The sequence below is a fragment of the Heloderma suspectum genome, chromosome 17 (genome assembly GCF_057233095.1).
Source record: "Heloderma suspectum isolate Gila_16-S chromosome 17, 16-S_ref, whole genome shotgun sequence".
Classification (NCBI taxonomy): Eukaryota; Metazoa; Chordata; class Lepidosauria; order Squamata; family Helodermatidae; genus Heloderma; species Heloderma suspectum.
In genome coordinates this window covers 709,175-732,922 of record NC_139474.1, presented here as the reverse complement: position 1 = coordinate 732,922, position 23,748 = coordinate 709,175, and the positions used below count along the sequence as shown (strand labels likewise).

At 52.5% G+C, this 23,748-nt stretch overlaps 1 protein-coding gene across 1 annotated transcript in view; it reads right to left on the bottom strand.

Moving 5' to 3' along the window:
• The window catches only part of BCAN (brevican), a 62,860-nt gene that overhangs the window by 20,238 nt on the left and 18,874 nt on the right, over positions 1 to 23,748 (bottom strand). Inside the window, exons 3-7 of the mRNA XM_084824479.1 lie at positions 16,376 to 16,465; positions 15,044 to 15,436; positions 9,386 to 9,560; positions 4,474 to 4,601; positions 2,427 to 2,720 (exon numbers count right to left, since the gene is read on the bottom strand). Coding sequence (XP_084680605.1) covers positions 2,427 to 2,720; positions 4,474 to 4,601; positions 9,386 to 9,560; positions 15,044 to 15,436; positions 16,376 to 16,465 — 1,080 coding nt within the window. The remainder of the gene's footprint in view (positions 1 to 2,426; positions 2,721 to 4,473; positions 4,602 to 9,385; positions 9,561 to 15,043; positions 15,437 to 16,375; positions 16,466 to 23,748) is intronic.

Here is a 23,748-nt window from a genome sequence, read left to right as displayed (position 1 = left end):
GGAAACAAAGCCCTATGAAGAGAGACTGAAAGAACTGGGCATGTTTAGCCTGGAGAAGAGAAGACTGAGGGGAGATCTGATAGCGCTCTTCAAGTACTTGAAAGGTTGTCACAGAGAGGAAGGCCAGGATCTCTTCTTGATCATCCCAGAGTGCAGGACACGGAATAATGGGCTCAAGTTACAGGAAGCCAGATTCCGGCTGAACATCAGGAGAAACTTCCTGACTGTCAGAGCAATACGACAATGGAACCGATGACTCAGGGAGGTGGGGGAACTACAGCAGCAAAGTGAAGTACAGAAGAGCAACAGCAAGCTGAGGCAGAAGAGGAAAATGGTGGGGCGTGGAGCAGAAGAACGAGAAGCCACTCTGCACCAGTGGAAGCGGTGGAGCTATGGAAGCTTTTTTTGAGGATGAGGCTGGAGGACACTTGCGGAGGAAGAATTACAGAGGACCCCGCATGAGAGTGAGCAAGAGGCTGAAGGACTTGCAAGGTATGCTGTCTCCCAGGAGGACAGATTAGAGACATGACTGAAGGGTTGCCTGCACTCATAAAGCCCACTGACAGGTATCCCTTTCTTCTCATCCATGTGGGAACAAATGATACCGCCAAGCGGAGCTATGACGAAATCATGTCAGACTTCGAATCTTTGAGAAAGAAACTCAAGAACTTTGGGGCCCAGATAGTTTTCTCATCCACCCTTCCAGTAGTTAGAAGAGGGATAGAAAGGGAACGAAAAATACTCCGGGTGAATGACTGGCTACGAAGGTGGTGCCAATGCAAGAGATTTGGATTCTGGGACCACGGGCTATACTTCCTGGAAGATGGCAAAGCAAATTAATTTGCAATATCATATCAAGTATCCTGCCACATTTTGAATTTTTTTTAAGGCCAGATGAAGACATTTTTAAGTTCTGAGATCACCTATTTTATGCCACAGAAGTGGTGGAGAAAAAGTTACCCCCCCACACGCATGACCTCACTATGCTCTTCTGCTTTGAGCTGCAGTCTTCTCCCTGCCCGGCTCAAGGAAACTGTGGTTCAAAGCAGCCATTTATTTGTTGCTGTTTTTAAATACACCAGCGCAAGGGGCTTCCTTGCAAGGGGCTTCCTGTTGTATTTGGCTACAGAGGTCTGCGAAGAGCCCAGAGATGCTCCACACTCTCTCTCTCCTTGCTTTCTGCTGCTCCAGGCGTGGAAATGGCCCAGCCCCAGGAAATGCCAAGCAACGGAGGCAGGGGGGCCCTGTCCAGCAGCTCATCTCTGCCTCGTGGTCCTCTCCTCCCACCAGGGGCCTCAGTGGCACTTTCGCCTGTCAGCCTGGGCAGCGGGGCTGCGCCGCTATTCCAGTCTTCTCCCCAAAGTCTGGGGTGGGGGTCATGATAAGAAAAAAGATGGGAGTACCTGAGGGGAAAATGACAGTGTGGTGGATATTCCGGAGGAATCGCTTAGTGTGGAAGTAGCCTGAATTTCTCCACATACTTGAGAATTCTGAATCGCCTGGTCTCATGTTGGAAGTGGACCTAATGCATTAGGAGTTCTCCACCGGCCTGTCTTGGGACTTTCCAAATGTGCTACAGAACACACACAGTTTGCCACAAGTTTCCGTTCCTCCTGCTTGTTTACATCTTTCCCTTCCTCAGCTTTACCAACCCACATATACACTGCAAAATAAATAAATAAATGAATAAATAAGCAAGCAAGCAAGCAATCTTGATGGGCGTGTGTGTACTACGTTTCCCAGTTGCATTCTTTGTGTGTGGCATTTTATCAATGTGCAGGACTGCATGTGTGCATCAGCAAATCATTACACAGAACATAAACCCAATACACTCACATGTAGGATGACATCAAGTTTGCTTTTCAGCAGAGTTTATCAATGCCAATGTGCCCAGTGGTAATGTAGAATGGGGAAGATGCAAAGGAATTGAAGGAAGTGAATGCTGTGAATTAATTTTTCAGAATTAATTTTAGACATTCCCCAAGTCATGCTAGAATTCAGGAGGACTAGAATGTAGAACAATTCAGAGAAACAACAAAGCAACTGAATGGGGAAAATCCATTCATCCCCTATTTTAACTGTTTTGACAGTGGGGAGTTAAAACATGGTAAATAGTTTGTGAATTTGATCATGTGAGCCAAGGACACTCCAGGAGTTAAAAGCACATTCAACATCTTCACACTGGAAGCAATTGCTCAAGTGAAGAGTGTCTCACTTATAGAGTTGCCACCTTTCCCCCTGACTCTGCTCCTGTGCCTTTAACAACTGCCTGATATGCAGAGAAATGTCACAGGAAAAGCTTTTCCTGGCAAGGAGATAAGGGATGGGAAAAGCATGGCCACGTGTAGGTTGAAGACGCAGAAGAGCGGGCAAACAAGGTAGCAACCATAACCAACATGTAACCAGCCCAGAAAGAGGATCTTTACCTCGAAAGCAGTACACGTCATATTTGCTCTGGGGATCCGGAAATCCAGTCTGATTGCGGAAGAGGAAGATGGTTTTGACTCCTGACACGTTCCCCCCACACTTCTCCCGTGGGGTCACAATGGGGTAGCGCACGCTACCGTCGGCCAGCCAGCCAGGGTTGCAGTGGTCCAGCCCATCATTCCACGCGGCATACAGCTGGCCAGTGGTGGCTATCTCCCCTCGCAGGCCCTTGCACTCTGCTTTGGCCTCCTCCCAAGTGAATTTCTCCAGGGAGCTGGCCACAAACAGCTCTCCTGCAAGCACAGACACACCGGTCATTCATGTTCCAAAAGAGGGGCAACGGAACTTGCTTTGACCAGAATTGAAAGAAGTGTTTATCTTTTAGGTACCATACCAACAAGCAATGGCTTGAGAAGCCAGTCTTGGAGAAAACGCAGAATGGAAATGTCAGACATAAGCCACTGTGAAACTCGCTATTATGTATTTGTTTGGAGCATTTCCCTACCATCCTTCAACCAAAATGGTTCCCAGGGCAGATTTTCAATTAACAACATAACAATCAGATCAGGTTAATAAAACAGAATAAGCCAATAAACATCAGCAGTGAACAGCAGTAGCTAAAACACTAAGTGGAATTCGCCCACCAGCCTACCAGGGGCCGGGCCACGGAAATGGGCGGGACAGGACGAGAATTACACTGATAGTGTTTTTAGTGTTTCAGATCTACTATTCTAGTCTCTGCAATGTGGTTTTAAGTTTTTACCTGATGGTGGTTTTAGTTTTTGCATCCGAATTATATTTTCTGCTGTGTTGGGATGTCTGTTGATTTTATACTCTGTTATTGTTTTTATTCCGTTTTATTGTATTTGATTATGTTATTAGGTTTTAGAGTTTAAATTATACTGTACAATGCCTAAAGCTATTTATTTTATGAGATATTCAATGAATTAAATAAACAGACAAACCTCTCTTTCACACGCTCCACCAGTCCCTGTTTTCTGGTCCCAGTTCCTGGCAAATCCCTGTCCTGATCCTGCCTGCATTTCACCCTTCGGAGAGATCCATGCATGCATACTGGAAGCCTCCAGGTCTCCCAGAGTACGAGAAGTTACATTCCTGAGCAACTTGAGTCTTGTGCACATGAACGTAAATGCATGTGCATGGACACAGAACATGGCTTCTCTTCTGTCTCTCCTTCACTGACATCCAGATAATAAATGCTGCTGAACATGCTAAAGTGAAATCCAAGCAGTTCCACTGTGAGATTAAACATTTTTTGGTGTGGCCTTTTTGAAAGGCGGGCCGTTGATTAACAGACCTGCTTCAGAAGGCTGAGCAGGACAAATACAACATGGCAAGGGTGCAATCCTATCGGGATAGTCGACAGCCTCCGAAGCTGGAATCTGCTGACTACCCTGTGCGGGGGGCGGGGGGCAAGCACGGGGGGATCCTCTGTGCTCCGGCTGCCCTGCTGCTGTGATAGATGGCCGATTTCGGCTGTCTAGCTGGGGTGCTTCAGAGCAGGAGCGGAGGAGGCCACGCAGCACACAGGAACCTGCGTAAAGCGGCTTCCATGGGCTCTTCCCCTCCCTGCCCCTGGGACTGCCCGCTTTTCACTCTCTCCATGCTCTGTCTCTGATTGCAGAGACCAGTGGGAGGTGCGCCACCCATGAGGCGGTGGGGACAGGGAGCGTGGTTCCTGGCAAGCGTGGTTGGGGAGCTGGCTCCACCCTGGGTTCCCATAAACCGCACTATCCTATGGCCCTCTAGACCACAGGGTTGCTCTCCCCATGAATATTACCTGCAGTAGATGATGAAGGGCTTCTTGTCATGTGCAATGCGGGGAGAAGCATTCGGGCAGTGATGGCTGGTGCAGGAATGAGGGGTGTTACAAGGAAGTTATGTGCCTCCCTACAGTGGGGGCTATTTCTGCTGCCTGAGAGTGCCAAAACAGATGGGGCTATCCAGTGTCTGGTGGGGGGTCACATTTCATGGACAGATTGCCTCACAACTCGCATGGGTCCTGCAAGGGGCAGCTTCTCTTACCATACAGTTCTTCAGCGTAGCAATAGACGTCATACATGTCTTCTGGGTCCACTACACCGTAGTTACGGACTCCCGGGAACCCATCCATGTCTCCATAACAGGCCTCACGAGGGTTCTGTATGGGGTACCTGGGGATAAGGACAGTGCTCAAAACCCAAACCCCCCCCCCCATGTTCCCCTGGGCCTACTGTCAACTAGGCCTCGGCCCCGTCTAGGTTTGCGCCTGGCACATGACGGGGCCTGCCCAGCCACTGAGGCTCCCTCCCCTTTCCCAAGCAAACTTCCCTCACAGGGAGGGCTCGTGGCATCTGTTAGGCTCAAGAGGCTGTGGTGACCATGCACAACAACATCCAAGGACATCGGGAAGCGTGGGAAATCTAGATCCCATGGCTCATTGTACCCCTGGCATCCATGGAGTCAGGCCTAACTGAGTCCTCCCCACTGCCACGGCCAGGCAATGTTTGGAAAACGACAGGCGGCAGCAGGTCCTACGCGTGGCTGGGAGGTGCACAGTGTGGACTTTGTTTAATTATTTATTAAAAATTAAAAGGCTAAATTGATACCATGGAGAGTGCGACAGAACTTTATTTGGGGAAGGGGGCTACCACTGAATTTATTTATTTTTGAAATAAATAGTTTTCCCCAAGCCACTTCCACAGAGAGGGAGGGGAAGGTCACCTGTTCCTTGCAGAAAGGGAGGGAGATGAATTCCCCTTTTATCATCCAAGTAGTCCAAAATAAGCCCAAGAACATACGAAGAGCCTTGCCGGATCTGACCGAAGGGTTCTCTAGCAGTGGCAACACCAGGGAAAAAAATTATGGGGAGGGGGCACAGGAGGGGCAAACCATATTTCTAGGTGGGTGAGCTATGTCCCACATGATAAGATCTCTGAAAGAAAAATAATGGTAGATTTCATGCTGCAACTGCCATCCCAAACATATTTTTTTTCTGAAATAAATGGAAAAAAGGTGACTTTGGGCTTACACCACAGAAGGGGAAATTAATTCTAATTTTGAAAAATATTAATTTGCGGTTAGAATTTATTTTCTTTTTCTTTTACGATGAGTCATCCCATACATAAATAATAAATTAAGTTAAGGCAGGCAGGTAGTCCCCCTTCATGGATCACTGCCTTGTTGTGGCGAAGGGGCTTGCGTAACTCAGTGAAGCCATAAGCTATGCCATGCAGGGCCACCCAAGACGGACAGGTCATGGCAGAGAGTTCTGACAAAATGTGGTCCACTGGAGAAGGAAATGGCAACCCACTCCAGTATTCTTGCCAAGAAAACCCCATGGAACGTATCACAAGGCTAAAAGAGATGACGCCGGAAGATGAGCCCCTCAGGTCGGAAGGTGTCCAATATGCTACTGGGGAAGAGCAGAGGGTATTTCCAAGTAGCGCCAGAAAGAGTGAAGCGGCTGGGCCAAAGCCGAAAGGACACTCAGCTGTGGATGTGTCTGGTGGTGAAAAGAAAATCCGATGCTGTAAAGAACAATATTGTTTAGGAACCTGGAATGTCAAATCAATGAATCAAGGTAAGCTGGAGGTGGTCAAACATGACATGGCAAGATTGAACATCGACATCTTGGGAATCAGCGAACTAAAATGGACAGGCATGGGCGAATTTAATTCAGGTGACCATCATATCTACTACTGTGGGCAAGAATCCCTTAGAAGAAATGGAGTAGCACTCATAGTCAACAAAAGGGTGGGAAAAGCAGTACTGGGGTACAATCTTAAAAATGATAGAATGATCTCAGTACGAATCCAAGGCAAACCATTCAACATCACAGTAATTCAAGTCTATGCCCCAACCACTGATGCCGAAGAAGCTGAGGTTGATCGGTTCTATGAAGACCTACAACACCTTCTAGAACTAACACCAAAAAAAGATGTCCTCTTCATCATAGGGGATTGGAATGCTAAAGTAGGAAGTCAAGAAATCACCGGGATAACAGGCAGGCATGGCCTTGGTGTACAAAATGAAGCAGGACAAAAGCTAATAGAGTTTTGCCAAGAGAACATGCTGATCATAGCAAACACTCTTTTCCAACAGCACAAGAGGCGACTCTACACATGGACATCACCAGATGGTCAATATCGAAATCAGATTGATTATGTCCTTTGCAACCAAAGATGGAGAAGCTCCATACAGTCAGTAAAAACAAGACCTGGAGCTGACTGTGGCTCAGATCATGAGCTGCTTCTTGCAAAATTTCGGCTTAAATTGAAGAACGTCGGGAAAACCACTAAACCGTTCAGGTATGACCTAAATCATATCCCTGATGAATATACAGTGGAGGTGAGGAATAGATTTCAGGGATTAGACCTGATAGACAGAGTGCCTGAGGAACTATGGACGGAGGTCCGTAACATTGTTCAGGAGGCAGCAACGAAATCCATCCCAAAGAAAAAGAAATGCAAGAAAGCAAAGTGGCTGTCTGATGAGGCTTTACAAGTAGCTGAGGAAAGAAGGGAAGCGAAAAGCAAGGGAGAAAGGGGAAGATATACCCAACTGAATGCAGAGTTCCAGAGAATAGCAAGGAGAGACAAGAAGGCCTTCTTAAATGAACAATGCAAAGAAATCGAGGAAAACAACAGAATGGGAAAGACTAGAGATCTCTTCAAGAAAATTGGAGATCTCAAGGGAACATTTTGTGCAAAGACGGGCATGATAAAGGACAAAGAAGGCAGGGACCTAACAGAAGCAGATGAGATTAAGAAGAGGTGGAAAGAATACATAGAAGAACTATACAGGAAAGATCTGAATGTCCCTGATAGCCATGATAGTGCAGTCACTGAACTTGAGCCGGACATCCTAGAGAGTGAAGTCAAGTGGGCCTTAGGAAGCATTAGTAACAACAAAGCTAGCGGAGATGACAGTATTCCAGCCGAGCCATTTAAAATCCTAAAAGATGATGCTGTTAAAGTGCTGCATTCAATATGCCAACAAATCTGGAACACTCAACAGTGGCCACAAGACTGGAAAAGGTCAGTTTACATTCCAATTCCAAAGAAGGGCAACGCCAAAGAGTGTTCAAACTACCGCACAATTGCGCTCATTTCACATGCCAGCAAGGTGATGCTCAAAATCCTACAAGCTAGGCTTCAGCAGTATGCGAACCGAGAACTACCGGAAGTACAAGCTGGGTTTAGAAGAGGCAGAGGAACTAGAGATCAAATCGCCAACATTCGCTGCATCATGGAGAAAGCAAGAGAATTCCAGAAAAACGTCTATTTCTGCTTCATTGACTACGCTAAAGCCTTTGATTGTGTGGATCACAACAAACTGTGGCAAATTCTGAAAGTGATGGGAGTACCAGACCACCTTACCTGTCTCCTGAGAAACCTGTACGAGGGTCAAGAAGCAACAGTAAGAACCAGACATGGAACAACCGATTGGTTCAAAATTGGGAAAGGAGTACGACAAGGCTGCATATTGTCACCCTGCTTATTTAACTTATATGCAGAGTACATCATGAGAAATGCCGGGTTGGATGAATCAGAGGTCGGAATTAAGATTGCTGGGAGAATTATCAACAACCTCCGATATGCAGACGATACCACCCTAATGGCAGAAAGCGAAGAGGATCTCAAGAGCCTCTTGTTGAGGGTGAAAGAGGAGAGTGCAAAAGCTGGTTTGAAACTCAACATTAAAAAAACTAAGATCATGGCATCTGGCCCCATCACTTCCTGGCATATAGAAGGGGAAGAAATGGAAGCAGTGACAGATTTTACTTTCTTGGGCTCCAAGATCACCGCAGATGGTGACTGTAGCCATGAAATTAAAAGACGCTTGCTCCTTGGGAGGAAAGCTATGGCCAACCTAGACAGCATAGTAAGAAGCAGAGACATCACCTTGCCGACAAAGGTCCGTCTAATCAAAGCTATGGTTTTCCCAGTAGTAATGTATGGCTGTGAGAGCTGGACTATAAGGAAGGCTGAGCGCCGAAGAATTGATGCTTTCGAACTGTGGTGCTGGAGAAGACTCTTACGAGTGCCCTGGACTGCAAGGAGGTCAAATCAGTCCATCCTAAAGGAAATCAACCCTGAGTGCTCATTGGAAGGACAGATAATGAAGCTGAAGCTCCAATATTTTGGCCACCTAATGCGAAGAGAAAACTCCCTGGAAAAGACCCTGATGCTGGGAAAGACTGAAGGCAAAAGGAGAAGGGGACGGCAGAGGATGAGATGGCTAGATAGCATCACCGATGCAATGAATATGGACTTGAGCACGCTCCGGGAGAGAGCACAGGACAGGAAGGCCTGGCGTGCTATGGTCCATGGGGTCACGAAGAGTCGGACACGACTGAACGACTGAACAACAACAACAAAGGCAGGTAGTAAGCAATATTAGCAAGCAGCAACCTGATTGCTTTTTGGCGACCGTTTCCTTAAACATATACAGGGTGCTGAGCTTTAATTATTCACACACATTCTTTTCAATGCAAAATTCAGTTGCAAAGGGAGAAAGCCCAGACAACCAAGAAGTCAGCAAAGTTGGATCACAGAGCAGTGAATGTGTGTGTGTGTGTGTGTGTATATATATATATATATATGCATGTCTCTCTCTCTCTCTCTGAATATTTTAAGACATGATGACAACTCAATAGCATACACTTAAGATATTGATTTTGACACACCCTAATTTTAGCTGTGTGCATGCATATCTGTATCTATTTCTATTTTGTAAATAAAAATGAGCTTCCTGGGAACAGTCACCTGAAAAAAGTTAACCACACCTTTGAAACTGAGCAGCTTGACTGATCTTGTACCCATTGGTTGTGTTAGTAATCAGTGTTATGAAACAGCAGGTTTTAGGGAATAGAACACTTTCCACGGGAAAGTATGGCGGCAGTTCATTTCCCGCCCCATCTCGCGGGCAGATTGAGCCTCAGAGCTCCGCCTACCTGACGGTCTGATCGGCGATCCAGCCTGCATCGCATTGCTCGTAACCGCTGAGGTAGGCAGCGTGCAGCTGCTCCGGGGTTGCGATCTCAGCATCGATCCTGGCGCAGGCCTCCTGGGCCTTGGCAAAGGTGTAGGCGTAGCGGGCGGCACCTTCTCGGTAAAGAAACACGACTCCTGGAAGGCGGAGGAGAGGGTGGTTAGGTGAGGCGTGAAATGTCCACGCTGAAGCCTGCCAAACACAATGTGTTGGATTTAAGGCAGGAGGACAGAGATGCTCCTGTAGCCTGGCAGCAGCGTAACACGAAAGCCTTTCTGCTCCCCCTCCCACGGCTTCCTGTGCGCAGGCATCGCGGCGGGGACTGGGATGGAGCCTCTGGGAAGCTGCCACTATTCTGCTCTAGAAACAGAGGCCACATTCAAGGAGTTGTGGGCCTAAGAGCTTCCCACGCTGTGGCTGGCATCGTGTGGTTCTGCCACTGTGGCCCTAGTGTAGACTGTTGCGCACCTCCTGCGAAGAGAGATGTGGGTTGGGCTCCCTGACTGGATGGGCTGCCGTGCCCCATGGTGAAATCCCTGGCGCTGGCTCGGATGGGACGGGGCGCCTTCATGGGAGCGCAGACGCTCTGTTAGGCAGAGGTGAGCAGGAGTCCCAGGCGGTGCGTGAATCCGAGGTGCCCGGTGCTGCTGTGGAGCCATCCGGGCTGCCTCCAAAGGCGAGGGGGCTCTGTCCGAAGTGGCCCCAGGCGAGGCAGGCTGGCCTGCTGGAGGACTGAGGAGGCAGCTTTTGTCTTCGCTTCTTCTGGCCAAGTTGATGCATTCGCTTACCTCCCACAAGCATTTCCAAGCTCTGCCCCAACGGGCGGTGCCAGCAGAGGAGAGGGGAGAGGCAGAGGGGGCCGTGCCGCTCCGTGACTGAGCGTCCCCGCTCCCAGCCAGGGCATGGCCTTCCCAGGGCTGTCCTTTTCGCTTCCCATCACAGAGCTCTGGAGAGGGGCGTAGAAGGCACTCATCAGGAGCCGTCCCAACCTTTCCACTGTTTCCCCTGACTTCCAGGAAGCAGCAGTGCTCACGGCTCCTGAGAGCTCTCGTGGGGAGATGCCTGGTGGCTCAGCACTGCCGACACCAAGTCCCTGGTCAGGGCCCGGGACGCAGAATTCCACCGAGCTCCCAGGACCTGCCCAACTTCCCCAGCCCCTCTTCCCTGGCTGCCGGTCCAGGGAGGGCAAAGCACTCCCTTCCTGCTAAAGGCCAGGCTGGGCGGGAGGGGGCTGTCGGCTGACAACGTATAATCGGGGGCCACCAGCTCCAGACAGCCAGGGGAGCAGGGGGCTCAGAGACCTTTGCAAGCAGCCAGGGTTGTGTAACTTGCACCAAGCACTACTCCGGCTCATGCACGTGTCACAGCCAAAGAACACAGCAAATTGCCCACAAACGCGGGAGAGGGAGGGCGCCCTTTTTAAAACTAACACACGAGCACACAAACTTTACCAGGCTCCCCTCGCACAAACCCCCGTGCGCCTGTCCTTCTCAACTCTTCCAGGTACATTAGCTAGGGGCACCTCTACCTTGTACGCCATACTCATGCACCTTGCCCACAAACCACGGAGAAGGCAAGTCATCGCTCAAACGTTGAAGGTGCCTAGAGCACCCTGCACTTATCGACCTGAAATCTGGTAGCCTGCACACTTCAGAGGGGATTATTACGCTAGCAAATCCCATGCGTTTTGTAAAAAAAGAAAGAAAAAGAAATACATGGGCATTTGGTGATATTCCCGTTGTAGTCAATGGGGGGAGAGAGTCATGGCTTCAGACGCTGAGGCAAAGCTCTGCCTAGAGACGGAGCCAAGCTGCCATGTCTGAGCTGCAGCGGCCCTGCTATACAGGTCAGCAAGGCAGGTTCTGAGGCAGATTGTTGACTTCTTCATGGGTGCATCCCAGATATTAAGCATGATGGCTGAGTGGAGCGTCCCTGTTTAGAGGCAGTCTACATTTCGAGTCCGACAGGGGGTGAACGGCAAGGGAGGGGTCATTGCCTTCATATCCTACTCGTGGGCCTTGTGTAGGCCTCTGGGTAGCCACTGCGGGGAAATGGGCTGGGCTCAACAGACCCACCTTGGCCAGTCCAGCTGCAGGGCTGCTCTTCCACTCTTCTGTGTAGAGTCATATTATGGATTCATTCATTCATTCATTCATTCATTCATTCATTCAAGGCACTTATAAGCCACCTTTTAGAGCCAAGTGCTCACAAATCAAGCAATGGCACATTACACAGACCATGTATAGAATAATAGAATAGTAGGGTTGGAAGGGGCCTACAAGGCCATCGAGTCCAACCCCCTGCTCAATGCAGGAATCCAAGTCAGAGCATCCCTGACAGGTGGCTGTCCAGCCTCATCTTGAAGGCCTCCAGTGTGGGAGAGCGCACCACCTCCCCAGGGAATCGGTTCTGTTGTCGTATTGCTCTAACAGTCAGGAAGCTTTTCCTGATGTTCAGCCGGAATCTGGCTTCCTGGAACTTGAGCCCATTATTCCGTGTCCTGCACTCTGGGATGATCAAGAAGAGATCCTGGCCTTCCTCTCTGTGACAACCTTTCAAGTACTTGAAGAGTGCTATCATATCTCCCCTCAGTCTTCTCTTCTCAAGGCTAAACATGCCCAGTTCTTTCAGTCTCTCTTCATAGGGCTTTGTTTCCAGTCCCCTGAGCATCTTTGTTGCCCTCCTCTGAACCCTCTCCAGTTTGTCTGCATCCTTCTTCACGTGTGGTGCCCAGAACTGCACACAGTACTCCAGATGAGGCCTAACCAGTGCTGAGTAGAGGGGGACTAGTACTTCCCAGGATTTGGAAGCGATGCTTCTATGAATGCAGCCCAAAAGAGCATTTGCCTTTTTTGCAGCCACATCACATGGTTGGCTCATATTCAGCTTGTGATCGACAACAATTCCAAAATCCTTCTCGCTTGTAGTGTGGTTGAGCCACGTATCCCCCATCTTGTAACTGTGCATTTGGTTTCTTTTTCCTAGCTGCAGAACTTGGCATTTATCCCTATTAAATGTCATTCTGTTGTTTTCTGCCCAGCGCTCCAGTCTATCCAGATCACTCTGAATTTTGTTTCTGTCTTCCAAAGTATTAGCTATCCTGCCCAATTGTGTGTCATCTGCAGATCTGATCAGCATTCCCTGCACCTCCTCCTCCAAGTCATTAATAACAATGTTGAAGAGCACTGGGCCCAGGACTGAGTCCTGCGGTACCCCACTCGTTACCTCTCCCCAGTTGGAGAAGGTCCCATTGATAAGCACTCTTTCAGTCCGATTCTGTAGCCAACTGTGGATCCACCGGACCGTTGTTTCATCTAGCCCACTTTGAGCTAGTTTGCTCATCAGGATATCATGGGGCACTTTGTCAAAAGCTTTGCTGAAGTCGAGGTATATGATGTCTACAGCATTCCCACGGTCTACAAGGGAGGTTACTTGATCAAAAAATGAAATCAGATTTGTCTGGCAGGACTTGTTTTTGACAAATCCATGTTGGCTTTGAGTAATCACGGCATTGTTGTCAAGGTGCTTCCAGATGGATTGCTTTATCATCTGCTCCAGAATTTTCCCAGGGATTGATGTCAGACTGACTGGTCTGTAGTTCCCAGGTTCCTCCTTTTTACCCTTTTTGAAGATAGGGACAACGTTAGCCCTCCTCTAGTCATCTGGCACTTCCCCCGTCCTCCATGATTTCTCAAAGAGAATAGACAGTGGTTCTGAGAGTTCTTCTGCCAGTTCCTTTATGACTCTAGGATGCAGTTCATCCGGCCCTGGAGATTTGAACTCATTCAAAGTAATGAGGTGTTCCTTGACTATATGCCTGTCGATCTCAAGCTGCAATCCTGCCCCTTCAGCCTGTACTTCGCCTTTAGCAGCGGGGTCATAGACCCTCTTTTGGGAGAAGACTGAGCCAAAGTAGGAATTGAGCACCTCTGCCTTTTCTTTGTCATCTGTTATCATTTTGCCATCCTTATTTAATAGCTGAACCACCATTTCTTTCCTCTGCCTTTACTATGCACGTAGCTGAAGAAAGCCTTTTTGTTGTTTTTAACATCCCTTGCTAACCTCAGCTCATTCTCAGCTTTAGCCTTCCTGACGCCATCCCTGCAATTCTGTGCTATCTGCCTGTACTCTTCCTTTGTTACTTGGCCTTCTTTCCACTTCCTATATGTGTCCTTTCTTGTTTTCAGGTCATCCCTAAGCTTTTTGTGAAGCCACATTGGCTTCTTCTGTTGTCTTCCACCTTTTCTTCTTGTTGGAATTGCTTGTGATTGTGCCTTGTGAATTTCCTTTTTTAAAAGCTCCCACCCATCTTGGACTCCTTTTCTCGCTAGCATCGCTTGCCATGGGACCTGACTGATCATTGTTCTGAGTTTATTAAAATCAGCTTTCCTAAAATCCAGGGTACGCATTTGGCTACACTCGGCTTTTGCTTCCCTTAGAACCAAGAACTCAAGTGCAACATGGTCGCTTTCCCCCAGAGTTCCTGTAACTGCTACTTTATCCACTAAGTCATCTCTGTTGGTTAGGATCAAGTCAAGGATAGCCGATCCTCTAGTTCATTCCTCTACTTTCTGTAGGAGGAGGTTATCCGCCACACAAGTCAGGAATTTCCTGGAGGGGCCATGTTTTGCGGAATTTGTCTCCCAACAAATATCAGGGAAACTGAAGTCCCCCATGTAAGTGTAGAGTAGTATAGGTGCAGTAAATAGACATATGAGAAAAATGGCTCTGGGTCGCACAGACGTCACTTCTATTCAAAAAAGGCAGCAATAAAAAGATACATTATAAAGACCCTCTTAAAGGCCTGTACAGAAGGGGCCAAGCAAATGACAACAAGAAGGGAATTCCATAATGTGGGGCCACCACCAAGAAATGCCTGCCTCTTGTGCTCAACACCTTAGCCAATTTTACCATCGGACACACGAGCAGGACCTCTGGTGCAGGTCTTAGAGTATGAGCTGGGCCATAAGGGTGGAGGCAGCCTTAAGATAACCCCATTCCAAATGGTTTAGGGCCTTAAAGGTTAAAGAGCATTGTAGGAGTTCAGCTTGGAGCTACCTGTTGCATGGGCCCCATGTCTTGCCGTTCCAGATGGCAGCTGGTGGAAGGCTCTCCTGGCCACATTCACCACCTGAGCCCCTCCAGACAGCAGCGAGTCCAAGAGCATCCCTAGGCTGCAGCCCCCCTCCCCCAGCCCAGATGAACCCCTCCATCCGGATGGTCTTTGGGCAGCAAGAGAAGTTGCAGGGGAAACACGGACATTCCAGCCCCATTCAGGTTCCCTTTGCAACAGCCATGTGGCATGGTGGGGATGGGGAATTTATAGGAGAAAAAGCAGAGGGCAGCAGAAGGCATTTTGCTCTGCCCCCACCTGCAGACACTCCCTTGTAGATCCTCCCCGCTTGGTGCAGAAAAATCCAAACCCAGAAATGAGTCCAGCTTGAGGGGAGGAGAACAGCTTCTAGAAGAGTCAAAAGGCACGTCCAGGGTGCCGCCCTCCCGGCCCTCCTCAAGCACATGTGGGCTGGAGACCAAGTGCCTGCTGAGATCCTGCCCAGTGGTGTGGGGCCTGAATCCCCCCCATGCCCCCGGCAAGATACGTAGGCAGAGAGGATGTTACCTTTCACCTTCACCTCCAGCAGATCGTGCCCGTCCTCAATTCCATGCTGAACATCACAGCGGTAGACCCCAGAGTCATTGGACCGCAGTTCACTCAGGACCAAGGTGGCGTCTGTTGGCGAGTCTGGGTAAAAGGGGAGGGAGACTCGGTCGCGGTAGCCTTCGCTCACCTTCACCTTCAGGCCCCGAGCGACCAGGATCTCCGCCTCTCTGCCCTGGGCAAGGAAGGTCCATTTCACTCGGGGTGCCCCCTGGACAGCGTGGCGGCCAGCGGTTCCAGATGTGGGCAGCAGACGCAGGTAGGTCACGTGGCAGGGGATGGTGAGGCTGCCGGAAAGCACAGCTCGGGCAGGCGGATATTTGGCAATCGAGACCCGCAGAGCTTTGAGGTCATCTGCGGGCAGAAGCAAAGGAGGTCAGTGTGTGTGTGTGTGCGGGGGCAGTTCACCTTCTGCACAGGGCAGACCCAGGGACAGGAGCCCCAGGCTTCCTGCCCCCAATCTGCCCCTCTCAAAGCAGACTATGCAACACAATATTGCCACCTGCTGATAGGCAAGGAAACGGTCACAAGAGGCACGTGCATGCATGCAGTGTTGTTCAATTAACTCAAATACTCAACAAATGAAGTCGTGGAGATGCTGGAGGAAGCGTAAGTTGGCAGTGAAGTGCAGACTGAAAGAAGAGGGAGCAAACCATGGCTGCAAGGAAGACTCCCTCTGTCTGTCTCCTACATGCTCCTACAGAGAGCTCAGCCACCCTTAAAAGCCACTCAGACCACCGTTCTCCTCGCAGGCTGCCAGGGGGGACCTGGACAGCCACAGGGACAGTTGGCAGCTGCACACAGGGACACACCATCCCCCTTGCCTGTGCTCTCTCCTCTGCTGGCAGGGGCTGCCTGGGCCTTTCCCTTGCCCTGGAGACGCCAAGGGCGGCACCCAACGCCACCTGCACACAAAGCAGGCGCTCCTGCGCTGAGCGATGGCCTCCCCCAGCAGTCATACATGGAGAGGGATCCTTGGGCCGTCCTGCCCAGCACTCCCACTCCAGCGGCAGCAGCTCTCCCAGGCCGTTCTCAGCCAGGCTGCCAGAGACCCTGGAGGTTGCTTGCCGGCCAGGCAGCTGCACTCCTCTGCCACGGAGCTGGGGACCTGCTCCGGGAGGGCACAGCTCAGCCCTGCCATCTATCCCTACGGACAGAAGCAGTTCTTCTCTTAGGGGAACATCCAACCACGCAACGCCCCCCGCCCTCTGTCAGCACCCCCACTGGCAGCCACAAATGGTGCCGTCCGAGCGATCCACGGATCGCGCAGCCACGCCTTCGGCCCCCAGTTACCTGTGCTTTCCCTGGAGAAAGGGAATGCATCTGCGGGAACAAACTGGGCAAAGGCAGAGAATGCCAGCAAGAGGAAGGCCATGGTGGTTCCTGTGGGGGGGAGGGGGAAAATAAGAGGAGTGAGGCAGAGACAGCGAAATCCCAAACAACATTCCATTGCAACACGCTTCCGAGTGTTCTGAAGGAGGAAAATGAAGAAATATATGCATTGCTCCACTGAAGATTGGTTCCCAAAAATATTTTGCTCCTGGAGAAAAGAAATGAGTTTGGGGGGAAAATACTGTCAGTTTCACATAAACTCCATTTTGGCAAAATGCAGCTGGCATATTCACACAATGCCTCTCATGAAACAATGGCATGAAGCTGGTTCCCCAGCTGGGGCCCTAAATGGTCTGGGGCCAAAGTATCCGAGAGACCGCTCCCTCCCTGATGACCCTCCCTAGTGCTGAAGGTCTGTGTACAGAGAAGGCTGACAAAGATGGTGAGGGGCCAGGAGCCCAAGCCCTAAGAGGAAAGGTGGGCAGGTGCGGGTAGCCCAGGGAGGGACAACTCGGAGGCAATATGACAGCAATCTTCAGATACTGGAGGGGCTGTCGACTGGACCCTAGGAAGGTACAACAGGCTCCCTTGTGATTTCAAGCTGAGGCTGGAAGGCTTCTCTAGCAGGGATGCTGTAGATTTTGAGGATGGTTCTAGGATGATCCTAGTATTCTGCTTTGGACCAATGGCCCTCCTCTGCAAACCTCATATGCAGGCAGGCAGCTGCCTGAGCCCGGGGGAGGCCACTGGCCCTTCCTGTCCAGGATTCCTCTCCTCTGACCAGCAGCAGTTCCTGAAGGTTCCAGACAGAGAAGGATCTTTCCGAAACTTGCTCCCCGAGATCCTTCTCGCAGAAGCTCCCAGGAGCCTCCTACATGTGCCACAGTGCCACGGCCCCTCGCCAAACCTCAGAGTTCATCAGACATTGCCATATCCCAAGCGAGGCCACGGGTCCATCCACCTCAGTTGTGCCTTCCCCATCACCCTCGAGCAAGAGAGGCCAGCGGCTGAGCCGGGGGCCTCCGGGCGGGGAGCGTGCCACCCACGTACACGGCTCCCCACGGAGAAGGGGAGGCGCGGTCCCCTCCCCAAGAGGCTCACAACCCAGAAACTGATAGAGGAGCGAGGGAGGGAGCTGGAGCGGCCGCAAGGGCACGGAGACTGGAAGAGTGTGCCGACGGCTAAGGTGGGCTTTGTGGGAGGACTTGAAGGAAGGCAGGGAAGCGGCACCACGCTGAGGCTGCGCGCCTGAGCTCCGAGCCTTCCCGGATTGTTCTCTCCCCGCCCCCGACTTCCCTCCCGCCTCTTTCCTCTGCTTCGGCCGCGCCTGTGGCATCGCGGAGCCCGGTCGAGGAGACGCGGCCCTTGCAGCGCAGCTGCAGCCACGCGACAGCCGCCAAGGGGCCGCTGGGGCCGGGCTCGAGCGCAGCTGCTCTCAGGAAACGCCGGGCGGCGAGAACAGGCGCCCTGCCGGCCGGCCCTCCTGCCCTGCTGCCCCCCGGCGCCTGGCCGGGCCCGTCCGAAGGCTGGGCGAGGCCCTCCGCGTGAGCCCCGGCCTGTCCGCAGTGGCCGCCCGGAGCGCCGCGGCCCGGCCGGCTGGGTTGCCTCGCCGTACTTGGCGGTCTCCCGGAACGCATCGCGACGCAGCGCCGGCCCCTCTCGCCCCGCGCCACCCTCGGCGTCTGCGGGACGGGCTCCCCGGGAGCCCCGAGCCACAGCGCCGGACCGCGGGGGCGCGTCGCGGGGAGCGCTGGCAGCGAGGACTGGGGGGCGCCCCAGGCGCAGGGGCAGCGCGGGGGAAGAGCGGAATCGTGCGGAGGACGCGGAGGCCTTTCGCTGGCTGGCCGCGCGGGGCAGGAGGGGCTCGGGCCGAGAGGCATGCGGCGGAGAGCGGAATGGGGCGGGGGCCCAGAAGGCGTGAAAGCGGGGCCGGGCACTTCGCGGCCCGCCAAACGTCCTGGCCTACAACCCCCGCCAGCCCCAGCCTGCGCGGGGAGCCACGGGGGAGGGACGATGGAGCGGTGGGCTGAAACGTCTGGAGCCCCCGGTTGCCCCCCCATTTCATGCATTTAGAGGAAGAAGGCATTTATTGATATGATGATATCTACAGTCTATTTTATGGAATTAATAGAAGACAGATTCTTCCAGACAGCACCTCCTAAGCATTTGTGCACCGGGGTTGCCAGGCTTCCTGAGGCTGGGATGGAGAGCAGCACGTGCTGCGGCAGGAGGAGGATGCTGGCCGCTGTGCCTGGTGCCCCGTTCGGAGCCTGATGGATGGCGGGGGGCGGGGGGATTGCCTATTCCCCTCGGTTCCATCTCCTCACCTTTTCAGTCCTTCCATTGGACTGAAAAGAGTGAGAAGAAGGAAGTGAGAAAAGCCCTGGGAACTGGCGATGCAATGCAGACCTCAGCAAAATGAATTCAAATGGAAACTCTGAGGGAACCCCTAATAAAGACTGGCCCAGTTTGGGCTCTGTGGTTCTAGAGAGCTTTTTAATCATATCTCTTTAGCAAAGCCTCATTTGCTCCAAATGGCTCTCGAGGGCCGCTGCTGCGGCCGCTGTCACTGAGGCCTGTTTTCTCCCGAGTGTGAGAGAGAAGCGAGGCTTCCCTCAGCGTGGTCCCAGAGAGGAGTCTTTAAGATTCCACTCAGGCTCCACGTCCTTCACTCCTTCCCCATGAATGCCAGAGACTGACCAAAGATCCTTTTATTCCACTTGCCATGTGAAGATTTATTCTTTGGGAGAAAAAAGAGGCTCTGGTGAGAGTGTTCTCTTTATGCCAGGGGCATTCAGAAAAGGTGGCCCTCCCCAGTGCATCGGCTTTCTTCCCAGCAACACATGGGGACAGGTTCTCAGGCGCTTTCCTTTGTCCCAGACATGTTTGCCGGTGGCCAGCCGCCTTCCTGCTGTGCTGCTGTCTCCCGTGGCTCAAAAGAACCACGACGGGGTTGGGGGGCTGATCCTGTGGCAGAGTCACAGGCAGAATCCCACCAGGAATCAGGAGTGAACCTGGAGTCCTTCCCTCCTGCTTTCAGAGTTGCAACTTCATTCTTTGGTGGGGGATGAGGGAATTCCAGCCACCTCCGTCGTATCTCCACTTCACTCTGCCCTGGGCTCCCCTCCTCTGGCTTTTCTAGGATCGTCCACAAAATGAATCCCAGAAGCCCTGCATGTGCATAGGCTTCCCTGGGTGTTGCTGGAGCCCAGATCACGTAGTGTTCTAGGATCCAGGAAGCCTAGGTGCGTAGAGGCCTCTGTGCGGAGGCTTCCCCATTTCAGACGTCCACACGAATGTGTGGATGGAGGGGCTGAGGGGGTTTCTGCGTTGCCAGGAGCAGGGCCTTGCAGCAGCCCCTGACACCCACTGCTCCTTTAGCAACACATGATATCAGGGGCTGATCTTTACCGCGCCTTTAGTTCCTTCCATTCATTGGCATCTTTCCCTCTTCCATGTTATCGATAGACATGAATGCATTGATAAAATAAAAATAAAAAGCAAACCAATTTCCCTGCTCACCATGGGAGAATGACATTAGACTGACTCATGGGCTGGTCTAAAATCCTCCTCCCAATGTTGGGGGTATGGCAGAAGGCCAGGAGAGCTCTGGACACTGCACATGCACAACCTGTCGCCTGCTCCTCCCCTGCCAGGCCCCCGTTTTTCTGCTCTCCAAAGTTGGAGCTCTGGCACCAGACAGGGAAGAGTCTGCGGGGGCAGGGATGGTTCAGGGCCTCGGCAGAGGTGATCCGATCTCTCCTGTGGCCTCTGGGACAGCATCCAAGAGGCTGTGGGATTGCAGCCTAAAATGTAATGCATCCATGGATGTTAGAGCAATAACAGGTCTAAACTCAAAGCCTTCCTAACATTCTCTCCATAAGAAGCCTTGTTTTGTCTTCCAATATTTCATTGCTGAAGGACACATCCGGCAGATGTGGCAGAAGCGTCCACGGACTTTTGAACGTTTCTAGCGATGTAGGTGAACCGTGCGCTGAAAGCTGCCATGAACTGCGGAGGCTCAGAAATAAGAAATGGAATGGTGGAGGATTCCAAAAGCAGAATTGGTGTCACTCCAGAAACAAGAGATTGTTCAGAACGCCTCCAAAATCCAGAGAGAAATTCCGATGGGGAGAATTCTGGAAGCATCCCTCTTGCTGGAAGCCTTCTGACCAACATGACTGGTAATGAAGTTCCCCACAGGGTGAGTCTGCAGAACCAGTGCCAGCCCAGCCCCAGTGCAGCGGGCTCCGTCGCCGCTCTCAGGCAAGGAGGCCCAGCGCCTTTCTTGGCTGACCGGCCGGCTCTTCTCAGCCCCTTCACAAGAAATCTTGTAGGAGACACTTGGTTCCAACGTGCACAAGGGGTACAAAAGCCATTCAGGCAGCTGCCTTCTAGCAAGTCAGAGCCTCCGTCCATCTAGCTCCGAACGGTCTACCCTGACTGGCAGCAATGGCTTTGCGGGGTCCCCGAGGCGGAGGGGGCCTTTCCCAGCCCTGCCCGGAGATGCTGCGAGGCTTGAACCCCGACCTTCCGCGTGCAGCACAGGGGCACTGCCACCGAGCCGCAGCCCTTCAGCTGGCATGCACGGCCTCCAGCAACATGTGTGCCCCCCAAGGAGGACACCAGCGGAGCGGCGTATGCGCGCGCACGTCTGCGTGCGAGCGGGAGGCTCCCTCTTCCTTCCCCACTCGGAATCGTTCTCCTTTGCAAGGGCTGGTCAGCTCAGCTGAGAGGCGTCCTGTTGACACGTGGGACAGGAGACAGTAGCATGCGTGACGTGCCTCTCTCCCTCTCCCTCTCCCTCTCCCTCTCCCTCTCCCGCCCCCCCCCGAAGCAGCTTCCCAGGGTTCTGCAGCTGCAGAATGAGTCAGCAGCACTGTCTCCAAGCCCTGGCAGCAGGCTGAGCAGGGCCTCCTTCCGGAGGGGCCGGCGGTGCCCTGGCCTTCCTGCAGCAGGGCAGCGACACAGCCGCACGCACGCCAGGAAGGAAAGCAGAGACACACGTCCCTTCCCACACCACGGGCTGCTTTGCGGCACCTCCCCCGCACAGTCCCACACTGCAGAAGGCGCCACGTGCCCAAACCTTGCTTGATGCCTTCATTTAGGTTGCCGTAGTCTGTCCTCCATCGGCTGAGGAGCCAACAAGGTGATCTGGGCAATGATATACCAGAAAAAGTGTGACTGCCCTACAAGCACCATGCAGGGCAGCTGCTGCAGGGTGGGGGAATGGCAGACGGTGCCCGTGCGGTGCCTTGGTGTCCACTCACGTGCCTTGGGGCACGGAGCATCTGCTCCCCCTCAGAGATGCAAGTCCTCCGGAGCCTGAGGAGGGGCGCGCCCCGCAGAAGGGCAACTGGCGCCAGGAGGGGCCCTGGGGCTCAGGCAGCGGGCGGAGAGGCGCAGCACATGGCCCCCTCCCTCCACTGCCCCCGGGGCTGCCCACGGGGCCGCCCTCCCCCACTGCCAGCCACCAGCTAGCCTCAAGCCCACCTGGGGCTCTCGGAGGGCTGCCGCTGCTCCTTCGCCAAGGCAGCAGGAGCGGCTTCGCTTCAGCGTCTGCCCACTGCAGCAAGTGGCAGCAGCACTCCGGGGGTGGGTCCTCCCTCAGCTGGGCACCTCAGGAGGGCGCCTGGGCCAGCGGAAACGCTGCTTGAAGCATAACAGCGTCAACTGCAAGCAGCGTTTGCTGCCCTCGGAGCAACGTGGTGATGCAGCTGCTCTCCAGGGCCACCCGCCCAGGTGTTGTGGCCTACAACTCCCGACAGCCCTAGCCAGTGCAGTTAATGCTGAGGCATGATGGGAGTTGTAGGCCCAAGCATCCAGAGGGGCACACGTCGCCCATACTTGGGCCAGATGCACCAAGGGTCTGATTTGGAATAAGGCAGCTGCACTTTCCACTGCCTAAGAGGGGGGAAATGCTTTACTGGGATTAGGAAAGAAGCCTGGGCCCTCTAGGCCGGCTGCTGCCCGCACCTGCCAAGGCACATGCCCCCTCGGTGCAACACTGCTGGGGCGGTGTGTGTGCATGTGTGGCGCAATCCCTGGGGCCACAACCAGCCTGCCTAGATGGCTGCTGCAGCTGGGCCAGTGCAGGGATGCTGACCCCGCGGCCCAACAGCCTCCCTTCCTGAGACAGCCGGCGTGTGACCTCTCCGCTGCTCTCAGTACCATTCGCCATGGTATCCTTCCGGGCTGTCTGGCTGAGACGGGACTGGGAGGCCCTGTTCTGTGGTGGCTCCGGTCCCTCTTGGAGGGGAGACTTCAGAAGTCACCCATGGAGGTTTGCAGGCCCTTTAGATGAGGTCGTCAACCTCCAGGGCATCCCGCGTGCTAAATGACCTTCATTACATTTTTTTAAAAGATCGGAGATAATAAGCTATCAAATTGCAGCGCTTGAGTTCTGCCTGAGTTCCCTCATGAAAAGAGGAAAACGCACAATAAGAGGAGCCAGACTAATGAAACATACGGAGGACTCCGATAAGGGGCGATGCGGGGGGAGGGGGAGCACAGGTAAAGGGGGTCCACCGTGACCCTGCATTTAAAATGGAAGCAGGAAGCCCTGTTTTAAATGCGGGGTTTTAGGCTGGTGTAGAGATGCTCGTAGACTGACTCTGCGGGGGCGGTGGACCAGTCAAAATGGAGTCATGATCCTATCCCGTGTATATTGAAAGAGACATGCTGGTTGCCAGTTACTTTCCAGGTTCAGTTCAAGGTGTTGGCCTTAACTTTTAAAGCTCTGAAGGGCTTAAGCCCCGGCTATCTGTTGGTCTCGCTCTGAACCTGTCCGCTTATTAAGCTCTGCAGGGGAGGCCCTTCTGACGGAGGACACCCCAGTTTGCCGCGGCCTGCAGGCTGGGCAGGCGGGAAAGGCCCTTCCCCACGTCGGGCCCAACTTGTGGGATGCTCTCCCTGCAGAGCTAAGATTGCTCCCCACTCTCCTGGGTCTTTGGAAAGAAGCGAAGACGCAGCTCTTTAAGTTGGCCCTTTGAACTGAGATTACTGGAGTTGATGTTGTCGCAACATCGTTTTAATAAGGTGTTATTGTTTCAATGTTTTTGTGGATTATTGGCTTTATTTGAATTGTAATACACCACCTTGATGACATTAGTGGAAAGGTTGTATATAAATATTATAAACAAATAAACAATCCCTATTTAAACACTGTCCTTTTCTTATGCAAGGCCAGCTGAAACATTTCTGTCAAAATGCTGAAGGCATCAGAGCCAAAGATCTCCCATCATGGCTGGAGTTCTCTCACAGGAGTCCCAACAGTGGGCAGGTTGAAAAAGAAAATCAACGGGGAGTCCTGCCTTGTGAATCCACACCAAGGT